This window comes from Nilaparvata lugens, chromosome 6 (genome assembly GCF_014356525.2).
Source record: "Nilaparvata lugens isolate BPH chromosome 6, ASM1435652v1, whole genome shotgun sequence".
NCBI lineage: Eukaryota > Metazoa > Arthropoda > Insecta > Hemiptera > Delphacidae > Nilaparvata > Nilaparvata lugens.
In genome coordinates this window covers 8,347,596-8,367,519 of record NC_052509.1, presented here as the reverse complement: position 1 = coordinate 8,367,519, position 19,924 = coordinate 8,347,596, and the positions used below count along the sequence as shown (strand labels likewise).

The 19,924-nt window shown below is 33.8% G+C and overlaps 1 protein-coding gene and 1 long non-coding RNA gene across 3 annotated transcripts in view; one reads left to right on the top strand and one right to left on the bottom strand.

Annotated features, from left to right (window-relative positions):
• The window catches only part of LOC111058422, a 65,132-nt gene extending 54,960 nt beyond the window's left edge, over positions 1 to 10,172 (top strand). The window contains exon 8 of the mRNA XM_039431344.1: positions 10,030 to 10,172. Coding sequence (XP_039287278.1) covers positions 10,030 to 10,172 — 143 coding nt within the window. The remainder of the gene's footprint in view (positions 1 to 10,029) is intronic.
• A 656-nt stretch (positions 10,173 to 10,828) lies between these two features.
• On the bottom strand, positions 10,829 to 19,671 carry LOC120351785. 2 transcript variants are annotated; one of them, XR_005571527.1, is made up of 6 exons: positions 19,554 to 19,671; positions 17,549 to 17,616; positions 16,990 to 17,111; positions 15,933 to 16,036; positions 14,291 to 14,393; positions 10,829 to 10,940 (listed from the first exon to the last, which is right to left on the bottom strand). It is a non-coding gene; the product is annotated as an uncharacterized LOC120351785 (long non-coding RNA). The 2 variants fall into 2 exon arrangements; XR_005571526.1 differs by lacking the exon at positions 19,554 to 19,671 and adding an exon at positions 18,516 to 18,836.
• Positions 19,672 to 19,924: the final 253 nt, after the last annotated feature.

Here is a 19,924-nt window from a genome sequence, read left to right as displayed (position 1 = left end):
GAATGATTTTATTTGCAGTTTCTATAAAAAAATGTAGATGGAGGAAAAATGTTGTGTACATCACGAGCGAAAAATACTTTTTCTCCCTCAGGAAAATTGTTGCCCTCGGCTTCGCCTCGGGCTTCAAGCTTTTCCCTCAGGGAGAAAAAGTCGTACTTTTCACTCTAGATATACAAATAACTATTAAAGGGTACTGAGATTTATATTTTTATTTATATTAAAAGTAGCCCTGAAGAAAAAAGACGATAATAAATACACTTCTCACGTAAAAAGACGGAGGTAAATCATGTGTGTTGTAATCAAATTTTCTTTTCACCCAAACACGAACGAACAAAGAAATAAAGTAATCACAAAGGCAAGTTTTATTTTTACCCAAACACGAATGAACAAAGAAATAAGGTAAATCACAAAAAGCATAAAAAGGTAAAAGTATAAAAAGGTAAATAAAAAAATAAGGAAATTTCACAAAAAGCAAATGCAGAGATTTACTCCAAACTGTCAGCATTCCTTATAAATAACATACAAGCTTCCCATTCAAACAATACTGACAGCTTGAATATGATCTCACTAAAGCTCCCTCAAAGAGTGACTGCAATTACTTAGTTGGGAACCGAATTTGTAAGATAGAAACATATTTCTATGAGAACAAAACAAATGGACATTTTTATCAAGAAAATTAGATAGGCCTATATAGGCGATAGAAGATAGACTAGAAGATCAAAAATTGGCCTAGATCAAAATTTGACAACTCTACATAGAAAGATAGATGGATAGATGATTTAGAAGCCACTGACCTCCTCTCAAAGGGGTATATGGACTTGTCAATCATTTAAATTATATAACTTAGACTTCGAAATGACATTAAAAGTCCAAACAAATGGACATTTTTTAACAATAAAATATCTCAATACAGATAGATCAAATATTGACAGACAACTCTGCATGGACTTCAAAATGACATTGAAAGTCATCAAAGACTGTGTCGTCAAATTTAATACATACAGTCATAGTATGACTTTAATCTTGAATGAAAAGATTGAAATTTAGCAGAATTAGGCATCACGGATATTTTGTTAAGTCTCAACTTGAGACTGTGTCGTTAAATTTAATAAATACAGTCATAGTATGACTTTAATCTTGAATGAAAAGATTGAAATTTAGCAGAATTAGGCATCACGGATATTTTGTTAAGAGTTTCAACTTGAGACTGTGTCGTCAAATTTAATACATAGTCATAGTATGACTTTAATCTTGAATGAAAAGATTGAAATTTAGCAGAATTAGGCATCACGGATATTTTGTTAAGAGTCTCAACTTGAGACTGTGTCGTCAAATTTAATACATACAGTCATAGTATGACTTTAATCTTGAATAGAAAGATTCGAATTTAGAACAATTATGTAACACGGATAATTTGTTAGAATCTCAATTTGTTTTATTCAGATTATAATATTATGGGTGTTCATCAATTTTGAAAATTCGGAATTGTTGATACATAGTTTCAGACAAGACAACTTGCAATAATTGTAACAACCTTTGATTTATTATACTATAGACAATCCAGTTTCGTTTGCGACACCATTTAAAATAAAGGTCAGGACACATATAACGGCACCGAGCCCGCGCCGACGTACGGCCGAGCTACGTCCGCGACACGGTGATGGTGGTAGGAGAACACACATATCCGTGCGACAGCCGAGCGGCAGCAGTGTCTCAGTTCTGTAGTGCTACTGTGTTCTGATTTCTGAATGTGTTAAACTATTGTTAATAATATTAACACTATCAACATCTTCTTACATCCGATTCAAATTCATATTTTTCAATTTTAAACTTTATGATGAGAATCATAGTGCTGGTATATATTTCGGTGCATAACGATACAACAATCAGTCATGTATCGGAAATATATACCAGCAATAAAATTATTATGTTCTGCCTTATGTATCTAAACGTAGTTTCAAATTTAAAATTCAAGACACATTCACGGGTTCCTCCTTTTATACTTTTTATTGTTTATTTTATTATTTATTATAATATTATGTCTATTATACCTTTGGCTTAACTTATTATTTGGTTCCACTTTTACTTATGGTTCAACAAATTTTTCCGTTCAACCATATTTCTCATCACTTTGATCGTACAAAACTGGAAAATTCCGTATTCTTCAATAAGATTTTCACTCTTCATGTTAAACGAACCCGCACCGTCACCGTCAAAAAGTAAACTGTACTAGTCGGTGACGGCGCGGGCACGGCTCGGGCAACAAACACGGTGACGGTGCTGACGCGGTGCCGTAGTATGTGTCCCTACACTTTTGAAAGCATTTTTTGTTTCTCGCTCGCCGTAGTACTTCCGACCGGCCATAAAACGTATAAATTTAACCATATGATTCATTGGCTGCCATATACCAATACCAATCTGAGAATTTAACAATTTATGTACTCTTTTTTAAAGCTATACTTTATTACTCACAAGATGTTTGACATATTAGTGATTCAGTCGCTCGAAAATGTATGAAAAAATATATCGAAACATGTAGTGATTAATAACGTAAAGTTTTCAAAAAAGGATACTTAGATTTTCTAATTTCCAGATAAATAAGGGTAGCCCTCAACAAAAACGTTAATACATACCAATCATAATATGGTTCCATTTACATGATAAATTCTGCCGCTCGATAGAAAACAGAATATAGTGTATCATAAACTTATTTCTCTGATTATATTCACCTTGATTATTATCTTGATTGGGTAGCAATTTTTGGGATTTTCCCGTGTGATCACATACTGTTGTAAATAAATTAATTCACAAGCTTTCAGTCTACCAGAAATTAATAATGGTGTAGCAACCGGAACTGGTTTCTTAATTCTTTAGATTATGTGACAATTTTAAGTCATGTTATTAGACATGGCAACCATCTATTCTTCTATCCCAATATACTACCACCAATATACACTACCAATCAATATACTACAGCAATATACCATCACCAAAGCTACTACACAAACAAGATCAAATTTTTTTACTAGGGCTAGGCACAAAAGCTCTAAGGCTGGCTCTAGGCACTGGCACTAAGTTAGTCAAGACAAGACAATACATGATCAGACACGTTCACTCACAATACTTCACATAGTTGCTTATGGATTCATGTCCAATTTCAATGACTAATCAGTGTGTGTTGCGTCATAAGCAACTATGTAAAGTAATGTGTCTGATCATGTCTTGTCTTGTCTTGACCAACTGGTGTGCGCCTAACCTAACATTGTCAGTTTAGGGTCCGGTTGCATACCAGCCGGTTAAATTTTAATCGTGATTAATTTCACAAGAACCAGGATTTTCGTGAAGAAGGCTTCTTTGATTGCTTCTTGTGAAATTAATAACGATTGAAATTTAACAGGCTTTTGTGCAACCGGCACTAAGATATAAACAAAATCTCTAGACGTCAAGGTTGGAGATGTGCTTGAAACAGATGGACAATTCTCTATTTATGATGAGAACCTTTACTGCAATCTCAAATATATACACAATATATATTAATATATTTAATAATATAATCATAAAAATAATAGGCACAAAAGTCAAACATGTTCAACATCTACAAAACTTGAAGAAGGGTCTACATTGGTTTAGTGGCTTCAACCTTCTGTTCTTGTTAACTCTACTTCAAGTTTCCAAAAAAACATTCAAATTATACAAAACTTCAATTCAAGTAAACTTGACTAATGTAAATGCACCTCTACAGCTACCTGAATGAAATAAAAAGAATCATCTATGAAAGTTTTGTTTTGCGATTAGGCCCCTTACTAATTGCGACCCGCAAATATCGACTCCTTTTAGAAAGGAATAACGCTAAATGGACTAGCAAATAATGGAACAGACAAACTTATGTTCTCCTGACCGAAAACTACACAACATCTCAAAGAATTGGAAATATACAGTGTATATGTAGGCATTTGAGACTCATTAGTTATATATTTGTTGTGTATCTGCCATACGCTAAATAAATAAGAAAGGTATCATGGAGGAAAAAATTGTTTATTGCTCAAAAACTCTAGGTAAATAAATTTTCATGTCTTTCGAACAAAATCTCTATGAGTTTGATCACTAGCAGGTAACCCGTGCTCTGCAAGGGTCTAATTAATAACTTGTCCTACTAAAATATTGAATTTAAAATAGGCCTGGAACCATCCTCGGTAAATTAATAATCAGTATGCAAAAAAGCTAATCAGTTGAGTAGTTCAGACGTGATGATTCGTGAATCTACTATCCCATACGTGTATAAGCCAATCATTTCCTTTATTATAAATATAATAGACTAGCCGTCAGGCTCGCTTCGCTTCGCCATATCCGTCTAGTTTGTAATAGATTATGGATACAGATGGAAATTACTGAGATATTGCATTTATTCAAATGCTAATGAAATTATAATTATTATTAAACGAAAATCCAAAATGAATGCTGAAAATCACCCCGAAGACTTCTGCTACTACAAATATTAACAACAGGGTAAACAGCTATAGTGAGGTCCACATTATAATGGCAGTGTACGATTGACAATACTGTTGCTGTCCTTTTCTATCATACAACAAAACATATAGCACTATCTCTCTCACGCTTTGCAATGTTGTCTATTTGCCAGAATATTTTATTTTTACTTTTGACAGTGACTGTACAAAAGTGAACAAACAATTCTCAGCCGCCATTTTTTTCTTCTAGACCTAGTGCGATCGAATTTTCATATCATGAACCTACTTTGATCTAAATTTCGTGAGAATCGTTAGAGCCGTTTTCGAGATCCGGTCACATACATATATAGCCTATAAACATATAAAAGAAATTGCTCGTTTAATAGTATAGGATATCATGGATATCAAAATACTTGAGTACACAAGTCGTTGATTTAAAATGTATTTTTGAAACAATAAAATAATTTTCAAACATTAGTATGAGAGAAACACAAATTAAAATACCTGAAATGACATTTTAAAGTTGATAACTAACCATCCTAGACTTCATCCATGCTTCAGTTAGCCTACACGTATAGGTTAGACCTACTCGTACCGGTATAAATAATATTGAAAAGTTATTTCAGAATTAATCTATTGAAATTACTTATTTTTGAATAGGATTTCTATTTATGTATAATTTTTAAAAGAAATTGGAATAGAATGCCTACCATATAACTTGATTTCTGTTGTTTTGAAATTCAGATTGTTGTATCACAGCTTTTTAAATTAGCCGCCATTTCAGGTTTGTATCAAAATAAAAATCTGATCTCAGTTATGAAAGCAAATTTTTGAATCAAATTATGAAAAAATATATTTTCTTGATTATTTTTACTTTAATTTGATTATTTTATCAAGAAAATGATAATTATTATCAAATTAAATTTAATGGGTGAATTGAATAACAGCTGTGTACAGTCAGTGGCAAAATGGAGAGACTTGGCAACGTTTTTCTCCTATCTTTCTTCACTGCCATTATAACGTGGACCTCACTAGATGGAAATTCGATGAGCGCTACTATTCCATCTAGCTGTTTACCCTGTTGTCAATATTTGCAGTAGCAGAAGTCTTCGGGGTGATTTACAGAATTGAATTTGGATTCTCGTTTGATAATAAAGATTATGGATAATTCCTACAGTGTAAAGTATTCAACTGCAACTAAATACAGAAAATATACTACCACTACACTTTCTAAGAATATGTATTACCTTATTGGCAGGATTCAGAGAGGCCGCATCACTTGAACAATTCTGGTCTCAGCTATATCCGTATCATCAGTAGCAATTTCATATTCTGAAAACACAAGATCTGGTTTATTTCCAATCCGTGTACTAATCAAAAGTACAATAATTCATATTGTTTCGTGTCTAAATTTTTGGTTTCAACACATTAAATATTGGAATTAGAGTGTGTGTAAAATAATGTTCTATCTTCCCATGAATCACATTTACAGGGTTCAATTTTATTTATTTATTCATGCATACGGTTTTTTCCGTAATAGTATAAGTATAAATCTTTATTATGTGATAGGGAAGAAGCATACAAGTCAAGTTAAATCCCTGTAACCCATGTGTTTTTACATCGTCTGCTAGGGAAAAAAGCAGACAAGTCAATTTATCCCCCGTAAACCCATGTGTATTCTCATCATCTGCTGCTGGAGAAGAAGCAGACAAGGAAAAGTTTCTTGAATTTCTTAAATTACAAGGAAAAATCAACCATTATAAATTTTTAAGCCGCGTTTACACCAAAGTTATTAACAAAATGTTAATAACTCAATCCTTATAGATTCTATTAGATTGAAAGGAACTTAACAAACACATATGATCATCATGTGCATGATAAGCTATATTCAATCTAATAGAATCCATAAGGATTAAGTTATTAATATTTTGTTAATAACTTTGTTGTACGCAGCTTAAAAATTTATAATTATAATGGTTGATTTTTCCATGTAATTCATTTCCATTCAAGAAACGTTGACTTGTCTGCTTTTCCTCCAGCAGCATATGATGAGAATACACCTGGGTTTACGGGGGGATAAATTGACTTGTCTGCTTTTTCCCTAGCAGACGATGTAAAAACAAATGGGTTAAAGGGATTTAACTTGACTTGTATGCTTCTTCCCTGTCACATAATAAAGATTTATACTTATACTATTACGGAAAAAGCCTTATAACTCCAGTAATAAGCAAGATTGACTTATATTACTATGACCAAACGATAGATCTCTATTTCTACTTTCCTTGTCCTATTACCATAGGTAAGGAAAGTATTGCTTTCCAAAAAAAATAAGGTACCCTAATTTCAAGTTTTCTATACGTTTCAAGGTCCCCTGAGTCCAAAAACATGATTTTTTTAATATGTTAGGCCGAAAAACGCATTTTGACCATTTTGTGACTTGTCTGCTTATGTCGTAGCACCCTAGATATATACTGGCTTACACACGAATTTACATTGAACGGCAATAGCGCTAATTATTAATACGTATAATGATACAGCCTGGATAAATTGGAGGAAAATGACTGGAATACTTTGTGATAGAAGAATGAATGAAAAACTAAAGGGAAAAATCTATAAAACAGTCGTGCGGCCCGCGTTGACATACGGAGCGGAGACCTTGAACAGTCCTTGAACCAGTGGCGGCTCGTCCTATGTGTTCAATGGTTCATTGAACCCCCAGAATTGAATCAACTTCCTATACAATGATGAATTTGCAACTCAAATAATTATATTTCTATTTTATACTCATTAAATTACATCACAACATTTTTCATCTACGTAAACTTAATGTCGATGTTTTGCGGCCGGTGCCTGAGAGCCCGGAGTGGCTTGCTTGAAACAGCACCGAATGGAATGACGATGGAATGGTGGAGATGGAAAGCAGTGTTCATTTCCCGATGTGAACCCAAAAACAGGGCTGGGTATGGTAGTGGAACGGAGGAGGGGAATCGGTTTGCTAGCACGGATTTGGTTCACAATCCTGTGTGAACCAAGTTTGCACGAGTTCATCCGAGAGTAGCCGAACCTAGCCGAGGCAAGTGAAGCATTCGGTAAACCTCGGAATGAATCGTGAGTATTCGTGATACGGATACAGTGCCATCTTGAACTTGCTTATAACCAATAAATTTAAATTTGGTGGCAGTAAACAGTAAAAAAGCGGTAAACAAGAAGTAGCCTAAGCGTGACAGTTTTGAGGTTATACGGTATGGTTACGGGTATACACTGTTTACAGTTGTGATAGATCTCACTGCATTTTTCGTTATATAAATTTGTTTTGCGTGTAGAAGAATATAGTAATTTCTAGTGTGTTTTGTGTATTCGTGAGTATTTCTAGTGTGTCCATTTTCTTTTAGTGAGAGTGTGAATATAATTTATTGTGTTACCGTAACAGCATTTTGATGAAGAAATATGAATAAGGTTCAGTATTTGTTAAATACAAACAATATTAATATTGAGGGTAGGTGTAAAATAAAACATAATGGTGACCAACTCCCGAAGTAAAAATCAAACAAGAAAAATATGAACAGGACAAAAAATTTATATTTGTAGAAAATAAGCTCAACCTTTGGGGTGTAATTATTATTGATCACGTTTACACTTGATTATGCGCAATACTCTATATCCTATTGACCTTTCTCTCCAATAGATCATGAGGTTGAACCCCCAAGCTAGAAGATCACGAGCCGCTACTGCCTTGAACGCAGACTGGAGGTCACTGAAATGAAGATGCGGAGGTGGAGTTGCGGCCGAAATAGAAGGGATAGAATCCGAAATGGAATAATAAGAAACAGAATAAAGGTTACAGAAATATCAAAGAAAAAAGACTGCAGTGGTACGGACATTCGGAGGACGATTATGTGGGGAAAAAGATCGACCACTTATATGTCGAAGAAGACACTAGGAAGAGGGGAAGATCTAGGAAGAAATGGGAAAATTGTATCGCCCAAGATCTTGTAGAGAAGGGACTAACACCAAACGAAGCCCATGACCGAGACTCCTGGAAGCGAGTGACCCGAAACGCCGACCCCACCTGAGTGGGAAAAGGCTGAGAAGATGACAGTATCGCTAATAATTCAACGGATTTTACAAAGTATGAAAAATAAATTAACGAGAATAGAGATTGAATGCAATTTAGAGATAGAGATAGAAATGAATGATTCTAAGTTACTTTTGTATGACTATTGTTTCTTGATGACTATGTCTATTGCACTATGTGTTTATGACAAAGAATTCTATTCTAAGTATTTTTTCGTTTCTTCTATTTTGCTCTATATTCAAGCAGTATTCTCCAAACTTGAAGGAAGAAACTTGGCTTCATGTATATTTACATGGGTAAATATGAAGAAAATGAAAATCTCAGTACCCTTTTTTTAAATATTTTATCACAACATGTTTCGATCATTTATGCCATTTTCAAGTGATCATAAATGACCGAAACATGTTGTGATGGAATATTTTAAAAGAAGGGTACTGAGATTTTATTTCTTCATATTTATATTACAAGTAGCCCTATACAGGAAAGAGATTTACATGGGTGTATGAATTCAAGTACAAGGTATTACCATAGAGAAGCAATAGCTTGAGTAGATATCCCATGGTACAGGGCGTTTATGTCGCAACTTTTACTCTTATCTCAAGTCGATTACTATCGATTATTGTAGATTTTTACTGTTTTAGCCGGGTGAGAGTGTATGAACGGCACAATGTGAGAGACTACCAACGTCACACACCTTTTTGAGAAAGAAATACGTGAACTATCGGCTTGAGATAACAGTAAAAGTTGCAACATAAACCATGGGATATCTACTCAAGCTATTGTTTCTCTATGGTAATACTTAATCGTCTTGTAGTTTGTTATACATAGGCTTACTTTATTGTGCCTTGAGTGTAAAAGGAAAAGGTAAAGATATTTTGCTTGTTGCAATAGCTTTGATTTGAAATAGTAGTTCAAAACAGAAATACTTTAAAATAGTATACGTACAACTTCTCACATTCACAGGAAGCACAGAAATAGAGAAACAATAGCATAATTAGATATCCCATGGCATAGGGCGTTATGTCGCAACTTTTACTGTTATCTCAAGCCGATAGTCCACGTAGTTCTTTCCCGTGAAGCTGTGTGACGCTCGTAGTCTCTCATATTGTGCCGTTCATACACTCTTACTCGGTGAAAACAGTAAAAATCAACAATAGTCGACAGTAATCGGCTTGAGATAACAGTAGAAGTTGCGACATAAACGCCCTATGCCATGGGATATCTACTTACGCTATTGTTCCTCTACGGCACAGATGAAATGACCACCATTCATTGATACTATTTTTTGTTCAAAGTTAAACTATTTCGGTTTTATTGCAACTTAGTGGAGGCTGCATCAAAGTTACATATTAATGATAATATAAAAACACTAGCAGTGCTAATATCTATCAAATTTTATGACCCTATAAAATGAAATAATGCAGTGCTTGTATGAATTTGAATCACAAATCATTAGTTTAATTTTAAATTTGATATTATATTCTCAAGCTCATGCCGGAGCTTCACTCTCGCCGAGTATCTACTTCCAAGCTAATGCCGGCGCTTCACTCTCGCCGAGTGTCTCTACAAATGACGACGAGCGTATGGATGCCTACTATGCCATCGCTCGCCTTCACTCACTACCTCCGTAAACAAAGCCATAGTGCATTCGTGTGACGTCAGCACAGGTAGGGTTCCTATGCCAATAAAAATTTGTTGATTTCAGCTGATCTATATCAGCTAGGGTTTTTATTGGTGTAGGAGCCCTACCTGTGCAGACGTCACACGAATACACTATGACTTTGTTTACGGAGGTAGTGCTTCACTCCGCTCGGCTCGACATCTCTCAGATTTTTGTCGGGGCGAGACGAGGGAAGGCAAGTAGCTCTTTACCACTGACGTCTTCTGGTCAAATTGAAGTGCGTACAGACTTATGCGCCACAGACACTCGAATTTCACTATTTATCAGCTGATGCTATCTATGCTCATTGTATCTGCATGTTACTGTTTCTGTACAAATACAGAAATAGTAAGAAAACATCAGCTGATGAAAGTAAAGTAAAAAAAAACACATCAAGTTCGTGGCGCATAATTCTACACGCATTTCTGCAGTGTGGATCACGATCTGCTTATGTTGGTCATTCGGCGAGCGACTCGGCGAGAGTGTGTGAGTGAGAGCGACTCGGCATAACATAATTTTCAAGAATAAACATTCAAAACCAGAAAACCCTTGTTATTTTAACAGATATCATCAAACAACATCCAAATTTTTCACCACTAGGATTTCTGGTTTTTACAACTAAAGTCCAAAACTCACCTTATTGTAATTAGGAATTGAGAAATGTCCACAGTTATAAGCTTCGTTTCAACTCTCAAAACACGTCTGATTACTTCCAACAAGAGCTTCACTGCCGTATTGCCTATAAAATGATAATAAAAACAATATTGAATAAACCAACCATTTATCCCTCAATGAGTGCTTTCAAGGATATTAGAGTCATGACAGTAAGACAAATGTATGTTTTGAGCGTGATTAAATATTTTTGTAGATACAATTTTAATTTTATGCAATTAAATAATGAAAATCATAGGACTAGGTATAATTTGTACAAATTCGCATCATATGTTTCAAACCTAACACTTATTCGTAAGCAATTAATTTATATAGCTCCAAAACTAATAAATTCTATTCCACCCGGGCTTATCATAGAACTACCTTCCAAAAGTGTACCAAGGAATATTAAGAAATGGATAACTGAGAGTCATTATTTTGATTTGTATATTGTGTAGATAATTTAATTTACATCCATTGTAATTGTACTACTATTCTGCTAAATTTAAGAGTCTCGATACATAGCTTGATTAATTCTCTTAGAATATAAGTTGTAATTTATTTATGTTATTTTGTATACATCTTTTTTTTTTTTTAATTAGATGTGGATGACCGAAGTTTGACAATATGCTACTCCTACTGGCGAACAAGTGATTTTCACTTATGCCAGTGGTTTCATTTCCACCTCTTGTACCTTTATTTTGTTGATAGAATGTAAGTAAACTAGATTAAGGTACATTATCCTAAATTTTGTAATTGTTGAATTTTGTGGAGGAAATAAATTTGATTTGAATTGAATTGAATTTAATACAGTTCTCCTTCATTACTGGTGTAGGTGCAGTTCCATATTATGTTCAAACCAATTATAGATAGCATTGATACTATCGTAGCCTAGATTCGTAGAAGGTAATCGACCAATGATAGAAATTGAGTCAAAAGAATTTGCTTCAAGACATTGTTTAAACTAAAAAATATATTTGAGAGAATATCAGAATGATAATAAAATTATGGGCTACACAGTGAATGGGCTAGTTCGTACTGCCAGAGACAAATAAATAGGTAACTTTCAAACAGTATCTTAATGGAACTGCGTATAACGAATCCTTCAGAAAGATCTTTTTGAAGTAAGTCAGTTTTGTTTTTACCATCTTTAACAATTTAAAGTTCAATATAACATGTATTGATAATAATTGTTCATTCAGTTTCATGCATGAATATGAAAAGATCATGTATGTAAATCAGTTCATGTGATTGAAACGTAGTTCCCTTAAACAATGCTTCAGCACCTTTTTTTTAGTATGGTACCCACAAAATGTCCCAGTTATGTTATGATTAAAGAGTAGTTTCCACCGGGGACAGGAGGATATACAAATCTCCAGTAATATCTGGGAAGATGGATATATCCCTCCCCACAATATATTTTTTTGCACTTGAGTAAAAATCATTAAAATCATTAGGTTTGAAGACTATAACTTTGAAACTGGATAGATTAAATATAATAGAATTATATTTCCATTCTATTTGTTATATGAACTGAAATAACATAGGCCTATGATATATTATTTTCTATGAAAAATTAAATAATAATCAGCCCACTGAACATAAAGAAACTTCATTATTAGGATGTAGTTTTTCAAGTAGAAATTGCTTGAAATCTCACCAAATTGAGGGTATTTTTCTAAAATTTTCCGGAGGAGGCCCCCGGACCCCCTTCTCGTGATAGGTATAGAATTTTCTTTTTGTTTGAAGGTGTTTTCATTTTCACTTTCTTATGTTATAATATTTTGAACATCAGTGGAAAAACCTTTCAAATATGACTTTATGGGTAATGAAATTGTTCAGAATTCAAAGACGAACCCCAATTTGACACTGGTTTTTGATAAAATCGAAACAATAGCAAGTTAATAGCTTAATCCCGAACTTAAACCTGCCTCCTAGCAGGTCTAAGTTGGAGTCTAAAATCATCGTTTTTGCTCCTGAGATTATCACATTTTAGCCTGATCCCGATCTCAGCAATCCACCGAGATTATCTTTTAAACCCGAGTTGATCTACGCTTGAACTCAGCAATCCACCGAGATTAATTTTTAGCCTAGACTGGAACTCACCAAACCGATTTTTAGACCGCAGGTTTTTCCCTGCGATAATTGCCGGTCGGCCAACTTTTGCGCTCGAGCGTGGTTAATCCCGATCTCAGCAAACCGATTTTTTAACTGCGGCGCAAAAACCGGTTTTTAGCCGAGCGCAAGAGATAATCCCTTATCGATAAGGGCAATCGCCCCTTAATCGTCTTGTAGTTTGTTTATACATAGGCTTACTTTATTGTGCCTTGAGTGTAAAAAGAGAAGGTCAAGATATTTTGCTTGTTGCAATAGCTTTACTTTGAAATAGTAGTTCAAAGCAGCAATACTTTAAAATAGTATACGTACAACTTCTCACATTCACAGGAAGCACAGAAATAGAGAAACAATAGCATAAGTAGATGTCCCATGGCATAGGGCGTTTATTTCGCAACTTTCAATGTTATCTCAAGCCGATAGTCCACGTAGTTCTTTTCCGTGAAGCTGTGTGACGCTCGTAGTCTCTCATATTGTGCCGTTCATACACTCATACCCGGTGAAAACAGTAAAAATCAACAATAGTCGACAGTAATCGGCTTGAGATAACAGTAAAAGTTGCGACATAAACGCCCTATGTCATGGGATATCTACTTACGCTATTGTTCCTCTATGGCACAGATGAAATGACCACCATTCATAGATACTATTTTTTGTTCAAAGTTAAACTATTTCGGTTTTATTGCAACTTAGTGGAGGCTGCATCAAAGTTACATATTAATGATAATATAAAAGCAGTAGCAGTGCTAAAATCTATCAAATTTTATGACCCTATAAAATGAAATAATGCAGTGCTTGTATGAATTTGAATCATAGTTTTCACCATTATTAGTGCTTCACTCCGCTCGGCTCGACATCGCTCAGATTTTTGGCGAGGGGAGACGAGGGAAGGCAAGTAGCTCTTTACCACTGACGTCTTCTGGTCAAATTGAGGTGCGTACAGACTTATGCGCCACTAACACGCGAATTTCACTTTTTATCAGCTGATGCTATCTATGCTCATTGTATCTGTATCTTACTGTTTCTGTACAAATACAGAAAAGCATCAGCTGATGGAGAGTAAAAAGGCGCTTGTTCGTGGCGCATGAGTCTGTACGAATCTATGAAGTGTGGATCGCGATCTGCTCATGTTGGCCGTTCGGCGAGACATTTGGCGAGCGACTCGGCGAGAGTGTGTTAGAGAGAGCAACTCGGCATAACATAATTTTCAAGTATAAATTTTAAACGAGGAAACACATGATATTTTAATAGATATCATCAAAAAACACCTAAAATTTTCACCACTAGGAATTCTAGTTTTTACAACTCAAGTCCAAAACTCACCTTATTGTAATTAAGAATTGAGAAATTTCCTTAGTTATAAGCTTCGTTTCAACTCTCAAAACACGTCTGATTACTTCTAACAAGAGCTTCACTGCCGTATTGCCTATAAAACGATAATAAAAACACACTTAATCAACTATTAAAAATACTGAATAAGGTATTACATTGAACACAAACTAACATCCAAAAAGTTTTGGATAAGAAAAATCATCTGACACTAATAGGCCTATCATTCAATATCAAAACAAGTTTGCTGGTAGGGTAGCTAATTTCTCACAAGTCCAATTTTCATCTACAGAGACAGGGTTAGGTACTAGGATAGTAGTCATAGCTATTTAGACAACCAACAAAGTGAAGTTATATTTTTATTTAATAAGAAAAAAGATATTCAGAAAGATATAATAATATTAAATAAAGTTCTCCAATGTTGTTTTCCATCACAAACTGCTTACTATTAAATCTCTTTTTTGTTATTAAAAAGAACGACGACAAGCAGTCAAGTTTCTTGAAAAAATGAATGTATTCACTCACTGTGACAACGAGATCTTTCGGCAGGTCCGAACCTTCATGGACCTGCCGAAAAATCTCGTTGTCACAGTAAGTGAATATATTGCCCCCTGTGGGTTGGGGGAGCTTTGAGTCGATCATCGTACTCAAAAATGTGTTGAAAACCAGAATTCACCCACAGTATCCATGCTTGTCGTAGGAGGCGACTAAAATGGACCTCAAGGCAACTCCAGAAGTTGCCTTGCCTTCAAACCCTCGGGATCTGCCCCATCAGGGCAGTTTTGGAGGAGCAAAAAGAGAAACCCAAGAGACCAGAGATGGGCAAAACTCCAGGCACGAATGTGGGTCAAGAGGCTGAGTCAAGGGTGGCCGGGTGCCCTAGAGGCAACTAGGCCGCCCCTTCCTCAGCGGAAGGACCTATAAAGAAGGCCAGGAGTGGTACTCACGAAGGTCACGAGAACTAATCAGTCTGAAGAGACTGCCAAGCATATCACACTGGATTGCGATAAGGATTGCTAACAGGCGATGATTGGGATGTTAGTATAGGGAAAACTCCTGGTTCTTGTAAAAAACACAGGTATTGGTTTGCCTAACTAACATACTACTTGGGAACACAATAAGCTTCGGTTGACGTGTGGGGTTCTTTGAACCTTTGGATCCTTGATTCCTTCCTTTCAAAAACAATAAACAATAAGTGAACATATTCATTTTTTGAAGAAATTTAACTGCTAGTCGTTCTACTTAATAACAAAAAAGTCACTAAATAAAGTACCTAATAAGCTACAAATTTGAATAGATAAGAAGAGTTAGAAACATGTTACTGTTTCTGTACAAATACAGAAATAGTAAGAAAACATCAGCTGATGAAAAGTAAAGTGAAAAAAAACACATGAAGTTCGTGGCGCATAAGTCTGCACGCATCTTTGCAGTGTGGATCAAGATCTGCTCATGTTGGCCATTCGGCGAGAAATTTGGCAAGCGACTCGGCATAACATAATTTTCAACTATGATATTTATCATTTTAATTTAATTTAAAACCAGAAAACACTTTATATTTTAATAGATATCACCAAACAACACCTAAAATTTTCACGATTGAGATTTCTAGTTTTTACAACTCAAGTCCAAAACTCACCTTATTGAAATGAAGAATTTGAGAAATTTCCACAGTAATAAGCTTCGTTTCAACTCTCAAAACACGTCTGATTACTTCCAACAAGAGCTTCACTGCCGTATTGCCTATAAAACGATAATAAAAACACATTTAATCAACAACTAAGAATACTGAATATACAGTATTATATTGAACAAATACTAACATCCAAAATGTTTTGGATAAGAAAAAGCATCCGACACTAATATGCCTATCATTCAACATCAAAACAAGTTTGCTGATAGGGTAGCTAATTTCTCACAAGTCCAATTTTCATCTACAGAGACAGAGTTACTAGGACAGTAGTCATAGCTATTTAGACAACCAACAAAGTGAAGTTATATTTTTATTTAATGAGAAAAAAGATAGTCAGAAACATATATTGTATGTTTGAAAAGAAAATATATTTACAAAGAAAATGTATGTTAACATATATAATAAACATATAAATATTATAATAATATTAAATAAAGTTCTCCAATGTTGTTTTCCATCATAAACTGCTTACTATTAAATCTCTTTTTTGTTATTAAAAAGAACGACGACAAGCAGTCAAATTTCTTGAAAAAATGAGTGTATTCACTCACTGTGACAACGAGATCTTTCGGCAGGTCCATGAAGGTTGCGGACCAACCTTCTCTCGTTGTCACAGATCACAGTAAGTGAATATATATTCATTTTTTGAAGAAATTCAACTGCTAGTAGTTCTATTTAATAACAAAAAGTGACTAAATGAAGTACCTAGTAAGCTACATTAATAAAACAAATTTAGATAGATAAGAAGATAGTTAGAAAAATGTAACAGAGTGCGAGTGAAAATAAAAATGTTCAAAGAGAAAATTTGAAAAACTGAAAGGATGATCATCAAAAAGAATTAGGGCCAAGTCATATAAGGTGTTTTTCAGACGATTCGGCAGGGAAGGAAGCTCTCCGATTGACTGATTCCCGAAGGCCAACCCAATCAGCCAATTAGTGAGCTTCCTGCCTTGTCAAGTCGTCTGAGAAACGCCTCATGTTCAATATATTAAAATCTACTTACTTGAATTTGCTAATATTTTGAGGCAATGTCAAATTCTTGCTTCACTTAGACCATGGTCTAGTTGCAGCCTAGAAACACACAGTTTATTTCAAGACATCTTCTATGAAAACCGTTACTATTCCCTGTAACAAAACAAGAAACAAATAAGCTCCAATCGGCAAATAAATGTTATAGTTTAATTTAATTTACACAGTCGTAGAACTTAACAATTTATTATAATTCACTTTGAAATTGAAATTGGTAAGTTCCAATCAATTTTTTTTTCAATTCTGTAATGACGTCGAGACATTTTTTATTATATTAGGCTAATACTATTAATGATAGGCCTACTATTGAAGTCATTAATCTTGTAAATATCTATTCAATAAAATAATGATTAAGATGAAGTGATGAACATACCGGTAATTCAATTATGACCAAGATTAGCGAGCATTTGAGCCCACGTAAATCACTGCATTAATTCAAAGGTTGATATTGCATTAACTGAACAAGGTTAGGTTAGCTGATTTACTAATAATACAAGAAACAGGTACAAAGAAAATTATAGAAATTAACTTACCAAACACAATAAGTATTAGCAGCTACACGAGTTGTGAAGGACTGTCAATAATCTTGATAATATTAGACCTGTAAAAAATTGAAAAAAAAACTACATAGAAAAATTTCTACTAACCTGGTGAACATTAATAATATCACAGTTAAGACCATTTGAGGAAACAATCATAATTATTGTGAGCGGTTTAGCTAGTATGTTTCTATTAAATAAATAAACAGTTGACAAAAATTACTTAAAATATATATTCAATGTAGGCTATTAATTTAATAATTGAATTGATTGATGGTCAATCTATTATAGTAATAGATCTAACTAGCCTATATGTTGCAAACCACCATTGAAAAATGTAAAGTTTCCAAAAAATTGCACAGTAAATTATGGTCTGTAGTGGAATTTGAACAAAATGTGTACAGTTTTGTATCTGGTGTCCCTATTACCAATATTAAAATTATCTATACATCAAAATATCAAATCATCATCTAATAACATGACAGCATCTTCACGCACATCACTTTCTATCTTGTAGAGAGCAAATAAAAAGGCATTTATTGATCTATCTTCTTAAAATGGTTCTGAAAAAAATTGTTTTAAAAATGCTTGGAAGGTAAAAAGGGTAAGCTAGGGTGGTTTTACAGTTCTACAGCTATGCAAGTTTGAATTTTGAGGTTAGGTTATTGTTTTAAAATTGCAATATTTTGGCAGGCTATTTTAAAAAAAACCGTATAATTAGTCACTGTTGACTACTATGTTATCAACGAATTCAAACAAAAGATATCCTAGGTCTAAGTAAACTATATTGTTTAGACAATGTAGGCCTAATGTATAGGCCTAGGCCTAATGTACAAAAGCAAGTTTAAACTTTTAACAATCAAAATTATAAAAGTTAGTTCACATTAATTTTTAATTTGATTAGGTTATATAATTTAAATTAGAAGATATTAGCCTAAACTATAACCTGAGATTAGCCTACCTGTAGTCATATTGATCGAAGATAAAATTCTGTCATTTCATTGTCAGTGGAAGCTTGAAGAAAATAATTACTTATGTTTGTTCTTCAATTTTTAATTTAATCATTGCAAACTAGATTTACGAAGCCATTTGTTCGAGCTATCGTATAGGTGACATGTAATAAAAGTTGACATTCCAGCAAGAACACGATTAAGAAAGAACATGATAAGAATGTCTTTATAGGTTAGGAGAAAATTCAATAACAACTCAAAATTATCCTGGTTCGCTGAAAGTAATGCTATTGATAAAAACATCACTCCGATTAATACGTTTTTAAAACGTTTATACACTAAAGAACCTTAAAATAGCATTTTGTTATCAATTGCTAGATTTTACAAAACAAGCTTCAGCTATAATTCGACCGAACTCTGTCTGACTGTGACTGTGACATAACCCCAAAAATACTTTGCTTCAATAACCAAAAATTGAAAGGTTATAATAAATTGGGATTTTGGGTCCAAATAACAAATTCGGAAAATAGCATTGAATTATCTTCTTGAACATTGAACTAAAATTGAGAATTCAAATTATACAAGAATGCTAATGACATATAGAAGATAAGAACAATTAATTTTGAAAATAATTATAAAGTAATTTAGACCGATTCAAAATTAAATCACGACTCTCATAATTATTTTACGATTCTCATTGTAAGCTATTTCTACAATAGAGCATGACAAATATTTAATATTATTCCTAAAAGCACAAAATCCTTACAAATCAGCTGTACTTGTAGTTATCTGTGGGTAATTGATCAATAATCCAATATTAGAATCCAACAATTTACAAACAATTAAGGGAAAGAATAAAATTGATTTTAATAGAAATAACGTGGCATTCAAAATGGGGGATAGTGCATTAGGGTATATTTGATTAATTTAAATCTCAACAATGTAGGCTATTGGACTCTGCGTTCAACAATATTGAACTCTTGAGTTCAACAATGAAAACCTGCTGGGAATTATTCTTGCTGTTTCAAAACATAATTGAAAAGTCTTACCTTTATGAAAAGCTCAATCATATATTTTCACCATTCCACTGAAAAATTTTCGTTGAAATGACACCTATATTGCACTTTGCATTTGCAAGAAGGAAATGAATGAGAAATAGGCTTGTGGTGGGGAGATGGTAATATTGGTACTTCCGGCACCCTAATACCATTGTTTAATTTCAATTTTTAATCACAAATCTCACGATAGATAATTCAAACATTCTGTAAAAATTCAATAATTTCACAAAAAATATAAATTTTGACAAAATTTGTTCATGGAGGAGGGAAAACAGGAGATTATATGCAAAGATACATTCATTTCAATAAACCATCCCTTCTTATTGTTATAATTTAACAATTGAATAACCTTCAAAAATACT